The following is a 19,845-nucleotide window of genomic DNA, read 5'->3' as shown; positions in this document are numbered from 1 at the left end:
TGTTATATTTGTTATATAATGATATATAGTGTTACATAGTGTTATATGGTATTATATGTGTTACATATTGTTATACGGTGTTTATATGGTGTTATACAGTATTATATATAGTGTTATAATACACTTCTCACACTTTGAGCACTTTTTACAGGATCCTCTACCATAATAATAAACATACTTATAAAAATATACATGGAAAGACATTAGGGTGTAAGGAGTGGTCAAACACTTTGGAGTGGCAAACCAAAAAACCGACCAATCAGAGCGCACCATGTCAATCAGTCAAAAGTGTTTAAACTTTGATGAAAATTGTTGGCAATGGTTTAAACACTTGCTGAGTGGCAAACTTTTTTTTTATTTTCTTTTTTATATTTAAGATAAAATGAAAAAAACATAAACTTTTTAAAAATAAAAATAAAGCATTACATCTTAATTAAAAATAAAGCATTACATCTTAAATAAAAATAAAACATATGTAAAATCTAACTTAAAAAAAAACTAAAAATCACAAGGCCATCCATATTTTTTTTGCGATCTCACGTTTTCTAGCGAGTGTGATTTCCAACATCGCAGGGTGAACATTGTCGGTAGGCCGATTATACGTCTCCAAGTCCTTGTCGAACAATGTTTGTCGCAACGCCTCTCGTTGCTCATCCGCCAAGGTCAAGTATTTTTCTTCTCGTATAAGTTTAATTTCCATTATCTCTCTTTTCATGGCCTTGTACTCTTCGAATTTGTGTGTTACATCTCTTGGATCTTCGTTTCTTGAAGACGGCCCTTTGTCCTTTTTCTCTTTTCTCGTTTGTCGTCTTGGTGGTGGTGAAGGATCCTCGTTTATGTCGGGAATAGCGAATCCGAATCCGCTCGAGATTTCGACATTCGGTGATCCTCGTGTATAATTTCCCGAATCCGAAGACTTTCTTTTTAGACCCGAACCGGAGCTTTCTTCATTCAACAAAGGTACCAGCGACCACTTTTGATTTGTTCTACGAACCTCCCAAGCCGCAACATGAGCGGATTCAATTTTTTCTTTGCTTTTGTAATCCTTTAGCGCTTGTTTCATTACATAAGCATCGTCACTCCCGCTAGGACGTAAACGATCCTAAAATAATAAATTATCAACAACTAAATCCAAATATTTCGTTAAAAAATAAACCGTATAAAAAAATTACCGCTTGATGATAAAGACCGTTGAATGTGTTAATTTTTGTTTGCATCGTCATCCATTTTGACCGAACTTGGTGGTGGGTTCGGTTACTTCCTCCGACCGTTAAATTGTAGTGGTTTAGAATTTTCTTCCAAAACCCATCTGCCTTTTGTTGATTGCCTTTCTTTTTATTCAAAGTGCAATGAACAAAAGCCTTTGCCAACGCCTCTTCTTGTCTAGGCGTCCAAGTTTCCCGTTTGGCTTTTCCTTTTCTTTCCGGTTCTGCTACATTTTCGTTCACGGGATTTTCTTCAACCGCAACATCTTCATCATCATCATCTAACTCTTGTTCTTGGGTTTCCTGCACGAACTCCTCATCGGAGTCATGTTGTACGTCTCTCGGTGATTGTGACATTGGGGTTTGAAAAGCAAACGGGTCAAAGGCATTTTGCGCTTCTAGGGAGTATTCATAATAACCGGGTCGAGTCATCGTCGGACCGTGTTGCATCCAATTTTGGGTGGGTTGGGTATCATAACCGAAAGGTTGATGCATGGGTTGGTTATAATAAAATGGAGGTTGGGTTTGATTCGCAAACCCAAGGTGCGGATGAAACGGGACACTAGTACTACCCGAACCACGTTTATCTTGAGCCCTCGACTTCGAACCGGACCCTACCATTTTCTTCTTGCCTTCACCCTTGTTTGAACCTTCCATCTTTTATAGTGTAATTTTTCAAAATATTTGAAAGTTTTAAACAGTGGTTGAGAATGAACATATTTGATTTTTTATTTATAGTGTAATTTTTAAAACAAAAAATAATTTTTTTTTTACTTTGAACGGTATTATTACCGTTGGAAAACTCACCAACGGTCAAAAATTCAATGTTCCCGAGTCGGCAAGCTGTCACTGATTGCTTTTGTTTGCCGCGTTGGCATTGGGTCGGCGGCGGTGTTTGCCGATCGGCAAACCCGTTTGCCGCCCTTTGCCGACTCCCACACCGTACACCCTTATAGTTATTGGCAGCGTATTCATCACAAAACTTTGTAGAACTTGTTGGCTACAAGAAAAAATTTTATAATATAACATTTAGCGTAGGTTGTTGTGAACAGTTTAGTAATCGAATATATTTATGATTTTATAGTCGTTTAACTTTTTATAAATAAGCTTAACTTTTTATAGTCGTTTTTGTTTTCGCTTTTTCCCGGGTTTGGTCGTCGTTTGGTTGCTACTTAGTATGTTGTTTGGTGGTCACATTTTGTCCATCGGGGTTCTTTTTACCCCCTTAGATTTTTAATACGTGTTCGTATACATTCGACTTCGTCAATGTTTTACGTCACGTGAGTTACTCGGTGTTAAAAATTCGTGATTTTGTTTTATGTTTTGTCTTGGTTTTGGTTGTCAACGTTTGGTTGCTACTTATCACGGTTTTAAACCCCCGCCCAGCAACGTTGATAGCACGATTTTACGCCCCGCAACGCAGGGGATAAGACTAGTTTAAGAACAAATTCAGTAACATATAATATTCCATGTACATATCCTACGGATGAGGTATTTTGTGAGGTATTTTATCATATGATATAGTCGATGAGGATAGCTTAAGGGGGAAGGGGTGTCATGCGGCAAACCCAATTAAGGTTCGAAGTCGCTAGGCAACACTGCCGCCGCCCCTGCGGTTTGTCATGCGGGTTATGTTTTGCGGTAAACCTTTGCTGCTTAGGGTGTGTGTGATTGGTTGCTGGAGTAAAAAGGTGGGGTCCATGGTTTTATGATACTTGTGGGTAGGCATCACCAATGTTTTGCTGGTTCTAGGGTACTTGGGTGTAGAATTGATATGACAGTACAGGATTGGACGGGGCTAAGATAATACCCGTGGGTGCATTCATTGACGTTCTCGTCATCTGGATGTGGTACGTATAACTCTTCAGGTCAGGTAGGTATCCCCATCCTCAGAATTAGGGATGTGTTGTTCTCAATTCTTAGTTGGCCAAACACATGGTCAAATGCTTAGTTCCATTCTTCGTCACCATTCGTCATCCCAAATTCTTAGTTTGCTAAACTATTTCTCAAATGCAACTTGACGAGAAGGGTTTGCAACTACACAAGGAGGGTTTGCAGTTGGAACGATGTGAGGGTTTGAACCCCATTGTAGGCATTTAGGTGGTGTAATATTATGGAGTGTGTGACGTCCTAAAAATGCTAACAGCTTCAAAGTACAACTTTAATTTTACAAAATGTGCTTGAACCCCATTGTGGGTATTTGGTTAAGCTAAACCCCTCAATTGGCCCCCATGAAAAAAGAATCCCAGGCCCACCACTGCACTTAATATTATGAAGCATAACTCCGAAAACTCAAAGAGATTAGAAAACGTTTACACAAATCACCCTTTAGAATTTGATTACCAAATGACACTTGTATAGGTATCAGGTATTTTTAAATAAAATGACACTTGTATAGGTATTAGGTATATATTTGTTCATACGTATAGAGGAAAATTAAATATTTTATAAGAATAACTAAAACTAGTAAACTACAATCTCACATAAATTGACTACTACATTTTGGAGATGTAATTTTATATGCACGTTCAGAAAAACAAGCTAATACATTCAATTTTTAACCACCAAAGAATATCGAAGAAGTGATCAACGTGAAATTAAAGAGAGTAATTATGCGGGTCACGAACTAGTTACAAACAATTAACAAACTAGGATGAGTGAATAATATCTCAATTTAAAAGGTAATTTAACAAACTAAAAAGAGAATAAAATGTGAATGATCTCTAGATCAAGTGGTAGAGGGTTTGCATTTCTTTTGAGAGATGCACGTTCGACTCTCACTTGGTGCAGAGTGAGGCATTGGTGGGCAATGATAGGAAACCCAGGGAAACCTGGGTTGGATCCTTGAGCCAAACGGGTTTTACCGGTAATTTCACTGTCGTGCCTACGGGCGGGTGGGTTACCGGGTTTTCCCCGGAATTGGTGGTGGACTCGGGTTACTCTCGGAGTACTCCGTTTGTCCAGTGGGTGCCCCGAGAGTACTCGGGATTGAGTTTGTTGGCCGTTCGAAAAAAAAAAGAGAATAAAATAAAGAGAAGTATCACTACTACATGCAAGTGACCTCCAAGGTGATTAAGTGGTTGTAAAGAAGCCATCTGTTATTTTCTTATCATAAAGACAGGAGAAGGAGCAGCTTTCTCTAGGGATGAGCTCGGTACTAGTATTGGTACCGAATTTTCTGGTACCGCTATCGAAAATGTTTGGTATAATACCGGTATTTAGAGGTAAAATTCGGTAAAATACAGGTACCGAAAACTCCAAAAAGTGAGTACCGATTTAGTACCGGAAAAATCAGTACGGGAAATTCGGTACTGGTACCAAGTACCAAATGCTCACCCCTAGTTTTCCTCACTGTCGATTTTCAATATGCAGATATTTTCACAAAAGGATTGTCACGTCTTCTTTATGACCGGTTCAAGTCCAATCTCAACATTCGCTCGCCTACTGCTTCGACTAAGGCAGTGTATTAATGAGAGTATATCAATATATTTTTAGCATATTTTATATATTTATTTAACGTACTAGTGTCCTAGATAATGCTCCTCCTCACTAGGAAAGTTGTAGTCTCTGTCTATATATCCATGTATTCTCTCCTTAGTTGGATCAAGCAAAGAAAGTCTCTTGACTATTTACAGAAAGAACCCATAGTTACTTGCACTAACATTAAGCTCCAAGAATTAAAGAGTCAACTAACAAGAGATGTTTGGTTTGCTTATTAAGTTCTAACTTTAGTACAATAATAAACATTCTTAAGCGATCTGAAACACCCCTAAATGTTCAAAACCTAACCTTGAAATAACATTCTGTCAAAATTAAACCAATATAGCGTAGGTAGTGAAAAATGCAAGACTTGGCACATTAAGCAAAATATGTTGAACAATCCAATGAAATATAAATGCAAGATAAGTAAATAACGATTAATAAGTTTGTGCCACGTCATGTAGGTAGCGAGACTTTAATTAACTAAACCCCCAAATGTGTATTTAACTAAAAATTAAATAAATGAAAAATAAAATAAATAAAAATGAAGTAATTGGTTGATAACTTGTGAACCACATCTCACATCTCCTTCACACCCATTAGTGGGTAACAAAGAAGGGGCTAACACCCCCATGTAGTGGTTTGACGGTGATGTGGAAGGGGTGCTAGCCCACTACGGAGAGTCTAAGAATAAGCAAAGATTAGACAACAGTTGGTTCATAAAGTTGATGCTTTTGGGAGCAAAAAACGATAATATACAGACCTGCATTAACCATGAAATTGTTTATTACACAACCACAACAACACATTCGAAAATTGTAAAAAAAAAAAAAACATATAATAATAAAGGTTAGACAGTTGGTTCGGTTTACAAAGTTGGTTCTGTCTTTAAAATCGGTCCGAACCATTAAATTGTCAAACTATGAAAACCAAACCATGAACCGAACAACTTAGATCTCAAACCGATCCACCTGCTTCAGTTTGGCCGGTTTGATTAGTTAACACATCTATTCTTCTTCATTTTTGTTGCTGTTGTTAAACGAAGATATGTAAATAAGATTTGTATTCATTAGGATAAATATGTTATTTGATTTGTTGATATACTCGTTGCTAAAATTTTAAAACATATCTAAAAATAAATTTAGATGTAGATGCAAACCATATTTATTTAGGTTTAACTCAATGTTGCAATCGGTTTGATGCACATATTTAAATATAACTCTTTTAAAAGACAAAAACACAAATACCTGATATCCAAACGTTTAGAAAAGACAATGACACGTCAAAGAGATGAAAATTTACAAAAACAGAATCATTGTAAAAATAAGGAATATAGACCAAAACGTAAATCTAAATGATCGCCATCATCAGTTTTAAAACCGAAGCAAACCTCTAAACTCGACGTCGTCAAGATCAAGTGGTGATGATAAATAAAGGTGTCATTGTCATTGAGAGAAAAGTGTCTGACATGAAAAAAGTGAATAAGGTAAATTAAAAATAAAAATGTCAAAAACTAGGGAAATTATTTATAACTTTTGATGAAAAGATAAATTAAAAATATAGACGTACATGCTAGAATAACACCTGATTCAGACCTTTGCCTATGTTGAATCATCCTGTTACTCTGAATCATCTGAGGTATTACTGAACACAAACTCCATAATGTTATTTAAAAAAAACAGCAAGCGTAAACATAGATTTTTCATGAGTTCAACATGTACGTACCTATAACGCGCAGAGAATTCAGGAAATGGCTTCCCCCCAAAAGGCCGTGTAAATTCTTTCTCACGATCAAAGATAACAAGCTTCAGCCAATCATTTCCAAGACACTGCTGCTCTTCAATAATCTGTCTAGCTGACTCAGCTGCTGAGCGTCTAGGCCACCTCAGCTCAATCAATCCCATGGTTGGGATCTCACCTAAGCACATCGGGATCTCCTTAAGCCGCCTACAACCGTCCATAACTAACTTTTCCAGGGCGGGAAAGTGATCACTCGACATATTCCATTCTGCAAGTTCAGGAGACTGAATTTTCAAGAACTTGAGCTTTTTAAACTCCCCATCATTTGGATCCCATCTTGGTCCTTGACAATGGCCACGCAATAATTTCAATATTTCGAGATTTGGTAATCTCCCAAGTTCCGATAAATCTTTCCATGGCAGGTAACAGTTGGAAAATGTCACTTTCTTAAGCGTATGAGGTAACCGATTCAAACAAGTGAACCTTGCCTGCTTTGGGAGAAACCGATGACTATAATCAACCTCAATATTTATTTTTAGTTTTTCAAGATGGACCAAAGTGTCTAAAGGAGGGAACAGAACCGAACCGTACGGCTGTTGTAACACAACACAAGCTAACCTTTTAAGGTTTGGGGTCACATCCAACACGGGCTGTCTCCCAAAAGGAAGATGGAGATTTGAAATGGTTTGAACTTTCGGTAATGCCACAGGGTACTGTAATCTCACAGATGGCCAAATGCATATATTCATCAAATTGGTCATATTACTATCTTTACAAAACTGAAAATCAAGCGGGTATGACATCTCGTAAATTACAAGGGTTTGTAGATTCCATAGGGTTGATATTGATTCAGGGATAACAAGTTCTCGAGTGCGTAACGATAAGTATCTCAACTGAACTAACTGCCCTATTTCAGTTGGCAAGAATGGGGCCATAATTGACACAAGTTCCAACACCCGAATGTGTTTGAAGGCTGAGTAAATAAACGAAACATTTTCTTTTGTGAAGCCACAGGAGAGACCCGATTTCAAATACAGAAAAGAACGTATACTAGGGGAAAACGGTTTTGAAAAAACATAGTCCAACACATAAGCATGGATGAATAAACGGCGATCCGTTTTGTTGGTAGAAAAACCCAGCCCTAAAAATGGCTCGATTTTGATTTCGCAAAGAAATTTCTCTTCTTTGGATTTTTTTAAACACAATCATGCAAAAGATCATGCACACGGCACACTTTCACGCCCCCATCTGACCTTTTCTTGTCAGCAATCACCAGACTTCTATCAATAAGATCTATCAAGTACTCCTCTGCTACATTATCTGTACATGGTTTTACAAAACCCTCTGCAACCCACAGCCACATCAGCTTTCTAACATCAATCTCAAAGTCTTCCTTAAATGCTCCAAAATAAAGAAAGCATGATTTCAAGTGTTGTGGCAGGTGATTGTAACTTAAAGATAACGTGTTCATGCATTGTTCTGAATCACTAACAATATACGAACCCATACTATCTAAAACCTGCGACCAGAATTCGACTGATTTCTCAGACTTTGCAAGAAGCCCGGATATTACAAGAATCGCGAGTGGCAGTCCTCTGCATCTTTCAGCAATTTGCTTCCCAGTTTCCTGTAGATTTACAGGGCAAGTACCATTCTCTGCAAAAACTTTCTGTTGCAATAGATCCCAGCTTTCCTCCACTGTTAAAAAACGAAGCCTGTGAATCGGGCTGTCTGGTTTGATGTTTGAGGCAACGTTCATAAGCCGACTAGTTACTAAAATTCTGCTTCCGAGATTGTCATCAGGGAAACAGATCCGTATTTCATTCCAGGCCTCTGCACTCCATATATCATCAATAACAATAAGATAACGTTTACCTTTTAACCGTTTGTAAATCAATTCACACAACTTTCCGATGTTCTCTTCTCCAGCTCCAGGCTTGATTGAAAGAGAATTACAAAGACTCAACAACAAATCCAGCTTTTGATATGTTTGAGAAACCGTAACCCAACCGCGAATATAAAAGTGGTATGTTACATAACTATCATAATAAGCTCTCTTTGCCAGAGTGGTCTTCCCAAGGCCGCCCATCCCAACAATGGAGATAACGTCTAGTTTCTTTTGATCCCCAACAAGTGTATCCAGTATTTCTCTTGTTTCAACATCAAACCCAACAACCTTATCTTCTTTAGGTACTGCAATATTCACTCTTGATGAACTTCCTTCATCTTTCAAGACATTCAGCGCCTCATGATTTGCAAATTTCATCTCTCCTTTGATGACTTGGATCTCTTGCATTACGTCGTCAAGATCCAAACACGGATCTTGGTTAAAATCTTTTGGATTCTTAACTGCAAAAGTAGAAACAAATGAATCAACCATATCTTCTACCTTGCTTGCTACATCTATGATCCTTATAACCAAAACTTTCACTTTCGGGACTGTGTAACGAGTCTCCTCGGAATACGAAAGAAACGTTCTTAAAGAGGTAAGCTCCTTGTACAGCAACTTGAACCGATCCCTCTCTTTAAGAATCCATGGACTTTTGAAAATATATGAAGGATAATTGCAGTCAATGAGGTGCTTCAAGGTCTCCAATAGACAGTCCACATCAGTGTCAATCATGTTTGGTGTATCAAAACAGCGAATTGGCGGTCGAATCCGTATAGGAAAACGTTGAATAAAGTGTGTGTGTGTGCGTATGTAAGAAGATCAATTGAAATTTAGAAATGAGTGGATCGATTTAGGGTTTTGTTAAATCCCCAAATTCGATAGGGCAAGTTTCAACGTCAACGAATGATTAAGTGGTAGTTAGACCCATGTGTACCGGTGAAAGAAAATAATGCCCTTATTTATCATAGGGCATTATTCGACACGTGTTATCCCAGTCAGTATGGGGCATTATTACAAAAGTGACGTAGTGGGGCATTATTTCAATAACGCTCATGCAATCATTTCACAATTATTTATTTTTTTTAAACTTTAAATACTTCATTAAATTAAAAAAAATACAATACTAGAAATAAAAAAATTAAAATCCGATTAAATTAATAAAAAAACACTAGTTTTTGTCTTCGCTTTCGTCACCCTCGCCATCTTCGTCTTCCTCATCCGCCGTTTCTTCCTCACGCTCAGGTGGTACCTCGTAGATCTTTTGAAGGTCATCCCATGTGGGCGTTCTAAGATAACGCGCACCATACACATCAATAATACCTTTATAAAAAAACATACACAAACATAAGCTTCAAAAAAAAATTGTAAACATTATAGTAAAGTATAGAAATTGTACCGCGACAAAAATGCTCCAATGTGTCTCGCGTTGTTTTCTCGCCCATTTTTAGATACTAGTCGTTGATGTCGGTTGTGTTTCCATAAGCAAGGATTCGTAACGCCGACGTACACTTTTGGATACCGGTAAATCCAAGTGCCCCTCTCGCATCCGCTTTTTTTAAAATAATCGTAGTTGGCTTCCAAGTCGTCGACTATGCGTAGAAACAACTGCTTACTCATTCGGAAACGACGCCTAAACATTTGGTTCGAAAACGTCGACGCCTCATCAAAATAATCTTTCATCAAACAATCGTGTGCCGCGCGTCGGTCTCGTTCAATATAACCTCTTTTATTTTTTTCTGGTTGGGGCCGACGACAATGCTTAACATATCTCACTGCTAGTTGACAAGCACTCGTAACCGCCTCCTGCTCAACCTCCTCATCGGTGGAATCATCGTCATCCGCAAAAAACTCTTTGTAGTAAAAATTTACCATGGATGAAGAACTAGGGGAATCCATCAAGTTTTTTTATAAAATTGTAGTGTTTTTGAGAGAGTTTTGGTTAATTTTGAATTATATATATAGGGAAAGGTTAACATACAAAAAGCCTTATCGTACTTCATGTACGCGACGCGGTAACCATCGGATCAGGGCAAAAATCACGCATGGATCAGTTAATCACGCATGGGAGCCAGTTAATCACGCATGGGAGTAGTTAATCACGCATGGGATCAGTTTTTTGGAGATAATCACGCATGGAAGTATAATTACGCAAGTTAGTTGATCAAAAAATGTGATAATCACGCATGGGACAATAATTACGCACGTTCTATTTTGGTCGCGTACGTTAATGTACGTTAAGCCCTGAAGTACATTATACTTTATATATATATATATATATATATATATATATATATATATATATATATATATATATATATATATAGGTAAAAGGTTTAAAAAAAATAAGTAGCCGTTATATAGCCGTTGGGATTTATGATTGGTCAGTCAACTCGTTCCAAGCGTTTTCTAAAAAACGCCAAACTCAATTTTTCTTGAAAATAACGCACAAAAACGTCGGGTGTAATGGGACCCGGGAGTTATAGGCAAAATTGCACTTTTCGTCCTTTATGTTTCAGGGTTTCTGCAGGCACTGTCCTTTAAGTTTAAAAATTACACTCTATGTCCTTTATGTTTGCAACCTGTTACAGGCGGTGTCCTTTCTCATCAACCCAGTTAACTTTTGATGTTAAAACCTGAGGGACCTGAAATGAGGGACCTTTTATGTAAAAAAGTGAAACATGAGGGACCTGAAATTACACTCTTCTTCTCCGTTTCAACATATCGAAAACCTTCAAAATTAAATCATCTTTCCCTCATATCCACTCTCTCACCTTATCTAAAACTCAACAAACACAGACAAAAAAAATGCAGAGTTCATCTTCAACACCCCCTCTCTCTATACAACTGCAGACAAATACATACTCCCTGCTCCTCACCCTTTCGATCCCCCTCCCTTCCCTCTCCGACGAAACAACCGGCAAGGAGCAGGTGGCTCCGACCACAGCCGACAGCTCCCCCTTCTTCTCCGTGTACCCGACAACACCCACACCTCTCTGTTTTAGATGCGGCCGGCCACCACCGTTTGGTGGTGGCGTACGGCGGTGATTTGACCAAATAAGCGGAGAAAGAAAGGGAGGAGAGAGACGGAGTGAGATGAGAGAGACAGAGTGAGAGGAGAGAGACGACGTCGCTGGCGACGTCACCGGCGACCAACACCGTCAAATCAACGGCGGCGACGGAGGTACTCGACGACAACAGTAGCTGTCGGAGCCATGGAAACTCCGTTCAGGTGGGTTCGGGAATAATGGTTCAAGTTTCAGGGTTTCCGGTTCAGGTTTCGCGTCACGACGGCTCAAGTTCGAGTCAGTTTTGGGATGTTTTTGAGCAATCAGTTCAGACACGAGTTCAGGATTAGTTTGGTCCGAGATGTTTCAGCTTGGTTCGGATGATGTCGGGTTCACGTCAGTTTGGGGTTTACAAGAAACAAGGGTACCGTCGGGTCTCAGGTTACGGGTCAGATATGGTGTGGTGCGGGTATGAGTTTGGTTCGGGTTCAGTTTGGATGTGCGGGTCAACTCGGTCGGATACTCGGGTCAAACCCCTTAACGAACGGTTCAGACACGAAGAGTGTATATTTCAGGTCCCTCGTGTTTCACTTTGAAGGTTTTCGATCTGTTAAAACAGAGAAGAAGAGCGAACTGATTTTGTTAAGGCTGGTGTAGTGAAAAGTTTTTTAAGAGAGAAGAAGAGTGTATATTTCAGGTCCCTCATGTTTCACTTTTTTACATAAAAGGTCCCTCATTTCAAGTCCCTTAGGTTTTAACATCAAAAGTTAACTGGGTTGATGAGAAAGGACACCGCCTGTAACAGGTTGCAAACATAAAGGACATAGAGTGTAATTTTTAAACTTAAAGGACAGCGCCTGCAGAAACCCTGAAACATAAAGGACGAAAAGTGCAATTTTGCCTATATATATATATATATATAGGTAAAAGGTTTAAAAAAAAAATAAGTAGCCGTTATGTAGCCGTTGGGATTTATGATTGGTCAGACAACTCGTTCCAAGCGTTTTCTAAAAAACGCCAAACTCAATTTTTCTTGAAAATAACGCACAAAAACGTCGGGTGTAATGGGACCCGGGAGTTATTTGGCGTTTTTTTTCAAAATTTTTTTACAAAAAACCGCCCCACTACGGGTGGTCTTAGGATAAGTCAGTAACTACTTTACTTTCCCATTCCCGTTCTCTTTTAACCCCATCTCCTTATCTCCATTTTTAGTATATTTTTCACAAAGAAAAATGTTTATATTATTTATGTTAAAATAAATTACTTTTAGGGCATGTTTGGCTAAGCTTATTTTACTTAAAAAGGATTTTTTTTGTGAAAATGACTTATTGACTTATGATTTTTTGAAAATGAGTTTTTCAAAAATTGTTTGGATTAGCTTATTGGGTGGGAAAAGTGAATAAGTCAATAAGTTGTTTTTCAAGAAGTGTTTGGCTTAGCTTATTGATGTAAAATGACTAAAAGGGACATTCTTTCGTAAGTCAACAAATATAAGGAGTGTTAAATCAGGGGTAATATAGTAATTTGGTTTTTGAAAAGTTATAAGCTGATCAAAAAGTCACAAGCCCCTAACTTCTCAAAAATGATTTTTTGATGACTTTTTCTCCTTTTCAAAAAGTCATTTTGAAAAGAACTTTTAGGTTTGCCAAACACTAAAACTCTTTTTTAGCTTTTTGATTAAGTCAATAAGTTATAAGTTGGGTTAAAAAAGCTTAGCCAAACATGCCCTTAATATTTTTCATCACTATGTTCTGGACTCTCATTTAACAGGGGGAGGGGAAGGAAAATGAATTAAGAGAGAAAAGTAGGGAAAAGATGTGATTTTTTTCGTGTTTCCAAGTTTAATGAAATGTAAAGGAAAAAAGAAGAAATCAGACAGTTCCCGAGTTAGGATGAAAAGAAAAGAAAATAACAATTTTACCATTATACCCTTAAAACATAAAACATTTTAATTAGATTGGAGGGTAATTTAGTAATTTATAGGATTTTCTCTCCTAATCTCTCCAATTTAGGAGGATGAATATATGGATAAATTTTCTTCCTTCTCCCCCCCCCTCCCCCGTTAAATGAAACTCGGGAACATAGTTTTTCATATTTTCATCTCTTTTCCTTCCCCTCCCCCTGTTAAATGAGACTCGGGAACATAGTGTAAATGTATTATATGACTAGTAGCCATAAGAATTCTACACCAGGGGATAACGTTTTTTGTAGTTGATATTTTTGGTTTTCTTGAGGTTGTTTTAAGGATCATGTGTTATGGCTCAAAAATCTATGAATATACTTTCTTTTTTGTTGAACTGTGACTTTCTTTTTGAGTGACCCAATGTCACACAGCCTAATCGGCCGCCCTAGCCAAGTCTGCCCAGACTTACGTTATCTTAATCGGGCCCGCGCTGGGTTGGCCAGACTTGGTTACGGCATTTATCCGGAAACCGTACTGCCTCCACATGAGTTGCCTCGCTGAAGTAACAGCCGGATGAAAACCGGGGTGCGGCTTAGGATCAAACCCCCCTCGGTGGGTTTGTCACCATCATTGCCTAATATCCACCCAAATATGACACAAGTGGGAATTGAACTTGAGTCTCTATTGGAAAACCCAAGTCTCCTACCACTAGGCCACAAGTGGAGGATTTAGAGAAAACGAGATCGAGAGAAAACGCTTAAATGTGTGAGAACGGTGAGAACGCTTCCTGGCCCAACACGTGTCACGCCGCTTAGAAAAGGGCGGAGGGGCTTTTTTGTCCTTTCATCTTCTACTTTTCCAGTTCCGCTTTTTCCCAATGTTATTTTAATTTTTGGTTTTTAAGATTTTTGGCGTTAACCAAATTCAATAATTAATGGCGTTTTAATGGTTTCATTGTATCAACATTTTGGCGTTTATGGCTTTTATGGCGTTTATTCACATCGTATGCCATTGAAACCCAAGGGGCAGGAAATCTATTTGAATGGCGTTTTCCAAGGGGTTTTAAACAAGATGGACTATTATTCTATTATTTTTTATAAACATTTTGGCGTTTGTGGTATCTTGGCTTTTTACTATTGTTAAATTATATTTCAACCACATGAAAAAAAAAATACAAGGGAATGAAATAAATTAAAAATCCTAATCGGATCTCTTTTCCCAATCTTCACTGTCATTAGTCCCTCTCTTCTTTAATAGTACAAGAACTGTCACCAAATATATAGCGTTTTATGTAAAACTTAACAAACCCATCGGTTTGATTTTTGTTTTGCCTACTCGTCTGTTGAACTGGCTTTTTTGTGGATGTTTGGGGACATAGATCTATGGCGTGTGAGTGGGTTTTTCGCTTTTTCTTTATCTGGATCTTCATTTTTATAGTGAACCCACTCTTCAGTGTCATTGATCTCTTCTCCTCATCCAAACATTCTTCAAGAACAAAAAATACAAAATGCCATATGACAGGCATCAGTATCTTTTTCTTGAAATTTTGTCCATCTCTTGCAGCAATATCTTTCTGAGTTACTCCCCTCTGATAACAATTCATTCAGTTTATTTGTTGGCGTTTTACAGTGGGTGGTATTTAATAGTATTGGCGTTTGTTTTTTTTTTTTTTTGATTAAATGGAAGTTGCAGAGACGTATCATTTTATAGTATGTCTTTTGGCGCCTAAATTAGGCGGTGCATTATTATAATAAAGTGTTCGTCTTTTCAGTTACTGTTTTGTAATTAATGTTTTTGATAAGCTTTATCTCTGAAGTCTGTAACACGTCCCATCTTTCAAGTTTGGCGTTTTAGATTATTCAGTATTACTGATTTTGTATTTACTGTTTCTAGTTACATTTTCAAGTTTGCTTTTTATTTTTTATTATTATTTTTTTGGGTTTTTTATAATAATTTTATTATAGTTTGGGAGTTTTTGTGGCGTTTAACTGGATGATATCGTTTAAACAAGCATTTTGGCTGTTTTGGCGTTTTTATTATATATGGCGTTTTATTATATAACAATTAACTGAAAAGGAAAATTAAAAAAAAGAATACATAAACAATTGATCTTCCAAATCTTCTCTGTCACCAGTCTCTTTCTTCTTTTTTGAATCATGTTAACTGGCTGGTTCGACTTTCGTATGATTCATTTTATTTTTTTTGTTTTTCAAGTAGTTTTTTGTGTTGCTGTTTGGAAGCACACAGTCTGACATCAGCATCTTTTTCTTGAAGATTTGTCCATCTCATGCAGTAAAATGTTATTCAGTTTAGATCCTTTCAGCCAACAATCTTGAATTTTTACAATCAACGATGTTTGATTTTTTAACTTTTTTGGCGTTTTACCGATAAAAAGAACGCCACGAAATAAGATCACCTTAAACCTCAAATTTTGATCATGCTAAAATCAATAATGTTTTGCTGTATGAGATGGACAACATTGTTAATCCTCGGTTAAGAAAGATAACTGACAATGTTGTCCACCCCATACAGCTAAACTTTATTGACAACAAATCTCAATAATGTTTTTGTATGTTTTGGCGTTTAAAATTGGATGAAAGTTTAGGATAAGTCAATAAGATTTTACTCAATGAAATGAACAATATGCTCACTTAAGGATTTTGTCTATTTCATTGAGCGAAATCTTACTGACAGCCAAATTGAATTTCAAAAAAACGTTTTGGGGTAGAAGATATTTGATGTTTAGGTTTTTTGGCATTTCTAAGGCGAATGGATTATATAAAATATGGCATTTGGGTTTTTGTGTGTGTTTTTAATTGAAGGTCTGAGATGTATATATAGGATTTTTTGGCGGTTTTTTTGGCGGTTTTTTTAGGCGAGATTTTACTATAATTAAGTTTGGCGTTTTATATTTAATGGCGTTTTTCTTAGAATGGTCTATGATTTTTGTTTTTGGCGTTTTATTTCATGAGATGGCGTTTTGTGTGGAGTAGTCAAAAGACCCTTTTACCCTTAATGAAGCGCGTCCACGTAATAAAATTGATGTTATTTACGAAAACGTGTCACACCCCGATATTTCCACGTATTACCGGTGGGCCCGGTGGGGAGTATCGTGACATAGTTGATATCATCATATTCAATTAATCACGGTTCAATGCACAGCGGAAGTCTAAAGTAATAATAATACAAACCGATTCGAAAGTATAATAAAATATTACACAACGGTAGTAAAGTGGATCCACATGCGGATCAAAACAAAGAAATATTGTTCAACAGACTTAAGTGATAAAAGCTTGCAAGACTCTTTATTTAACCACTCAGGAGTTCCAGCCCATTACGTGTAGTACCTGCACTTTAACCTTTTTTGAAAAATACGTCAGTTTACACTGGTAAATACAATTATCTGACTCTTTTTGAAAAGGGTTTATAAAATTGATTTAAATGCACAAGGCACAAATATTCTTTTATAACTTGGGACAATTATTAAAAATAATCTTGTAAAAGATTTATATGTTTGTCATACATTCAGGATCCGGGATAGAAGTCGGAACAAGATTAATAGACACACCACATAATATAAACCCACGGCGAGTTATCCTCAACAAGCGGGTATATCTTTTTACATACGCACCGGCAGGTGTATGCCTACACCCCGTGCTTAAGTCGTGGCTATTTCAATGAATGAGCCGAGGATATCCAGGACATGGTCATTAACCCCCCAAAGGTTTAGATCAAACAAAACAGATTAAATGGGTTATCTCAATGATTTAACCATTGTTCGATTAAAAATTCAATACCCGACCAAGCGGTATTATTAAATACCGTATCCCAAGCCCGTATAACGGAAAATAAGTTAAAAGTATTTACCTGAGCTAAAATAAAGTTTTAATCCTAGCCGTATATCAATCAGCAAGTACAGATAGCTTTTACCGGACTCCTAATCTAGAACGGAGGTTTTAATAACCTATTAGATTCCTAACGGGTCTTATTTAAGTTATAACTTAGACCGGTTAGTTTTAAAGAAAGGTATACGGTTCAAAACGCAAGATTAAGCGAAGACCGGATTAGAATGTGATTTAGACCCAACAAGTATGAAGACTTGTATAAAATGGGTAAACTAAATACATTCTGGATTTTGAAGTAAAATGATAGGGTTTGACCCGTTTCGGTTATTTTATTCAAACAAGTTACATAAACCATACCGAACGCGAATATGCATAACGGGTAACCAAATGAGTCATGTACAGGTTCCACAAGTTAATATGCTTTAAATATGTTAGGATATCAGTAGGATATCTTCCATTATGCCCAAAACAAAATAAAAAATCAATTTAAGCCCCGTAGGGGTATTTTGGTCATTTTAAAGTTTATAAAAGAGGTTTAAATATAAGCTGAAGATCTGGTCCAAAGCCTTCTGTGAAAATATTTATTTTATGTAGTTTTAACAGCAAGATATCATACATATGTGTACTTAATCGTTTATGGCCAAACTATGCACCGTAGGGGCATTTTGGTCATTTCACATATGCTTTAAGGGTCAAATTTGAAAATCTGAGTTCAAGACTTTAGCTTACTGTTAAAGTATAAAAATTTATCTTTAATATCAGTAAGTAATGAGTCTTAAGCGTTAAATATGATTTTAAACCATACTATGCGCTTAATAGGCGTAAAAGTCGGTATTTGACGATATTTGAAATGTTTATAAAATTTTGAAGTCCTGATCAGTTTCTAAAACTTAAAATATTTTATTTATCATATGAAATCAGTTGGAAAAGGTTTGGTATCAAAATGATTCATAAAACTCATTTAATCAATGAAAAGGGCAATTTCATCAATACCGAATTTACACTAGAACTGTATGTTTTGATCAGTTTAAAATTCAACAAAAACTCCCAAAAATCCCTGAATATTATATCTTAACAGTAGGTATAAAGTTTGGTGTCAAAAAATTGGGTTTGAATATGATTTATACTAAAAATGTCATTTAATTAATAAAAAGGCTTTCATTTACGATATCTTGCATAACTCCTATTTTAGATCAAGAACCGATGTCAAATTTTTAGGACATGCGTATAAATCCGTAATAAAGGTTTTTGTCCTCTCACATTTTCAAAAATCTCGTTTTTTATATTAAAAGGGCATAACGGTCAACAATTAAGCATTTAACGGAAATATGCAAATGATTCAGATTTCAAAGGAACCATATAGTATAATCTTAGAGGGTTATACTAACATGTAATGTGGTCCCAAAGGAACCTTAAGGCATAACTAAACTAAGCTAAATCGGGTCAGAACTGACAGTCAAAGCAAAAGTCTACTTTTGCGACTTTCAGTTGCGAACCGAGCCTAAACTCAGAATTGTCGGGTTGAACATGCCTAAACATGTTCTTATATTATTTACCAAGTTATTTAAGTGTTAAAACATGTTTCATAACTTCAGCATTATCAGTTATGAGTTAATTTGCAAAAACAGCCCCGTTTGACTTTTCTGTTAAGTAGTTTGACCTGACAATTGACTGAGATAATGTGATAATTAGGATGTGCCCTTTTAAGGGTTTACTACCTACATAATTACCAACACATAGCCACTTTCAATTCGAATAATGGCTGGACCATTTGTGATTAATCACAAAGTCAAAGCAGAATTATGTCGACTTTGACTTTCGGTCATTACACAAATGAAAACTTAATTACAGGGGATAAGAACGCTTACAAGGGTCCTTAGCAAGAAGATTAAGACTAAGAGAGCTTGCTTCCAATGTAGGATGCTCCAGAGAATGGGTTTGAAAGCCCCAAAGCTTGAGAGTATAAGAAATCTTTTGAAGTGTGAGGAATGAGCTCCAAACCTGGCCCCTTTATATAGGTTTTTGAATGCTCTAGGATCAAAGCAAGTGTCCCCCAGGTGTAATCTTGAGCATACAAGTGTCTAGTGGTTTTAAAAACCATCAAAGAGTCCATAGAATTCAAGTTATGTGAGTTTAAAAATGGTTTGGAGAAGATAACTTGCTGAAACTTGCAGCTGTGCAAGAATTCTGTTCATTTTAGGCCGTCACGTCGCACGACGGCAGGAGACCTTTGCTGTGGCGCAGCGCCACCACAAGGGTGACCAGCCAAACAAGTTTTAAACTTGGCAGATTTGACCCCTGGACCTTCAAAACCTCATAACTTCCATTTTAAGCACATTTAACCATAAAATTTATATTTTTATGATCCATAAGATGTAACCAAACATCATTAGGTCCGGTTGCGTTAAACGATAACCGAAAATACATGTTTTTCCTCGTTGACGCTTTTAACCCTTTATTTACGAAAGTTAGCGTATTTATCTCAAACGATATCGAAACCTTGTGAAATTTTCGTTACTTATTCTTGGGAGCATAATTAATCGTTACAAGGCTCCGGGTTCGTTTAAAGGTCACTCAGAGGTATTACCTAAACATGTTGACACATTTAATCCTCGCGTCTTGTAAACTTTCACTTTCTTCCACAAACGGCTTCATACGACTCATGATTTATTTGTTTAAGGGTATAAACATCGTGTAGGGGCGTTGAAAGGCAAAATTTTCATATGTTGACACTTTGGATCCTCTTACACACATACTTTCTTCGTTTGTCAACTTT

At 36.9% G+C, this 19,845-nt stretch overlaps 2 protein-coding genes across 6 annotated transcripts; both read right to left on the bottom strand.

The window, feature by feature from the left end:
* Positions 1 to 505: 505 nt before the first annotated feature.
* On the bottom strand, positions 506 to 1,862 carry LOC110923752. The gene is made up of 2 exons (XM_022167813.1): positions 1,173 to 1,862; positions 506 to 1,102 (listed from the first exon to the last, which is right to left on the bottom strand). The coding sequence occupies exons 1-2, from the start codon at positions 1,860 to 1,862 to the stop codon at positions 506 to 508; spliced, it is 1,287 nt and encodes a 428-aa protein (XP_022023505.1).
* A 3,262-nt stretch (positions 1,863 to 5,124) lies between these two features.
* On the bottom strand, positions 5,125 to 9,239 carry LOC110920725 (putative late blight resistance protein homolog R1B-17). 5 transcript variants are annotated; one of them, XM_022164926.2, is made up of 3 exons: positions 6,411 to 9,239; positions 6,255 to 6,329; positions 5,126 to 5,448 (listed from the first exon to the last, which is right to left on the bottom strand). In XM_022164926.2, the coding sequence occupies exons 1-2, from the start codon at positions 7,358 to 7,360 to the stop codon at positions 6,305 to 6,307; spliced, it is 975 nt and encodes a 324-aa protein (XP_022020618.1). In that variant the 5' UTR covers positions 7,361 to 9,239; the 3' UTR covers positions 5,126 to 5,448; positions 6,255 to 6,304. The 5 variants fall into 5 exon arrangements, with proteins under 5 accessions (XP_022020617.1, XP_022020618.1, XP_035842609.1 ...); XM_035986716.1 differs by having other exon boundaries at positions 6,270 to 6,329; XM_022164924.2 differs by lacking the exon at positions 5,126 to 5,448 and adding an exon at positions 5,875 to 6,148.
* Positions 9,240 to 19,845: the final 10,606 nt, after the last annotated feature.

This window comes from Helianthus annuus, chromosome 17, assembly GCF_002127325.2.
Source record: "Helianthus annuus cultivar XRQ/B chromosome 17, HanXRQr2.0-SUNRISE, whole genome shotgun sequence".
NCBI classification, from domain to species: domain Eukaryota; kingdom Viridiplantae; phylum Streptophyta; class Magnoliopsida; order Asterales; family Asteraceae; genus Helianthus; species Helianthus annuus.
This window is presented reverse-complemented; position numbering and strand designations above follow the sequence as displayed.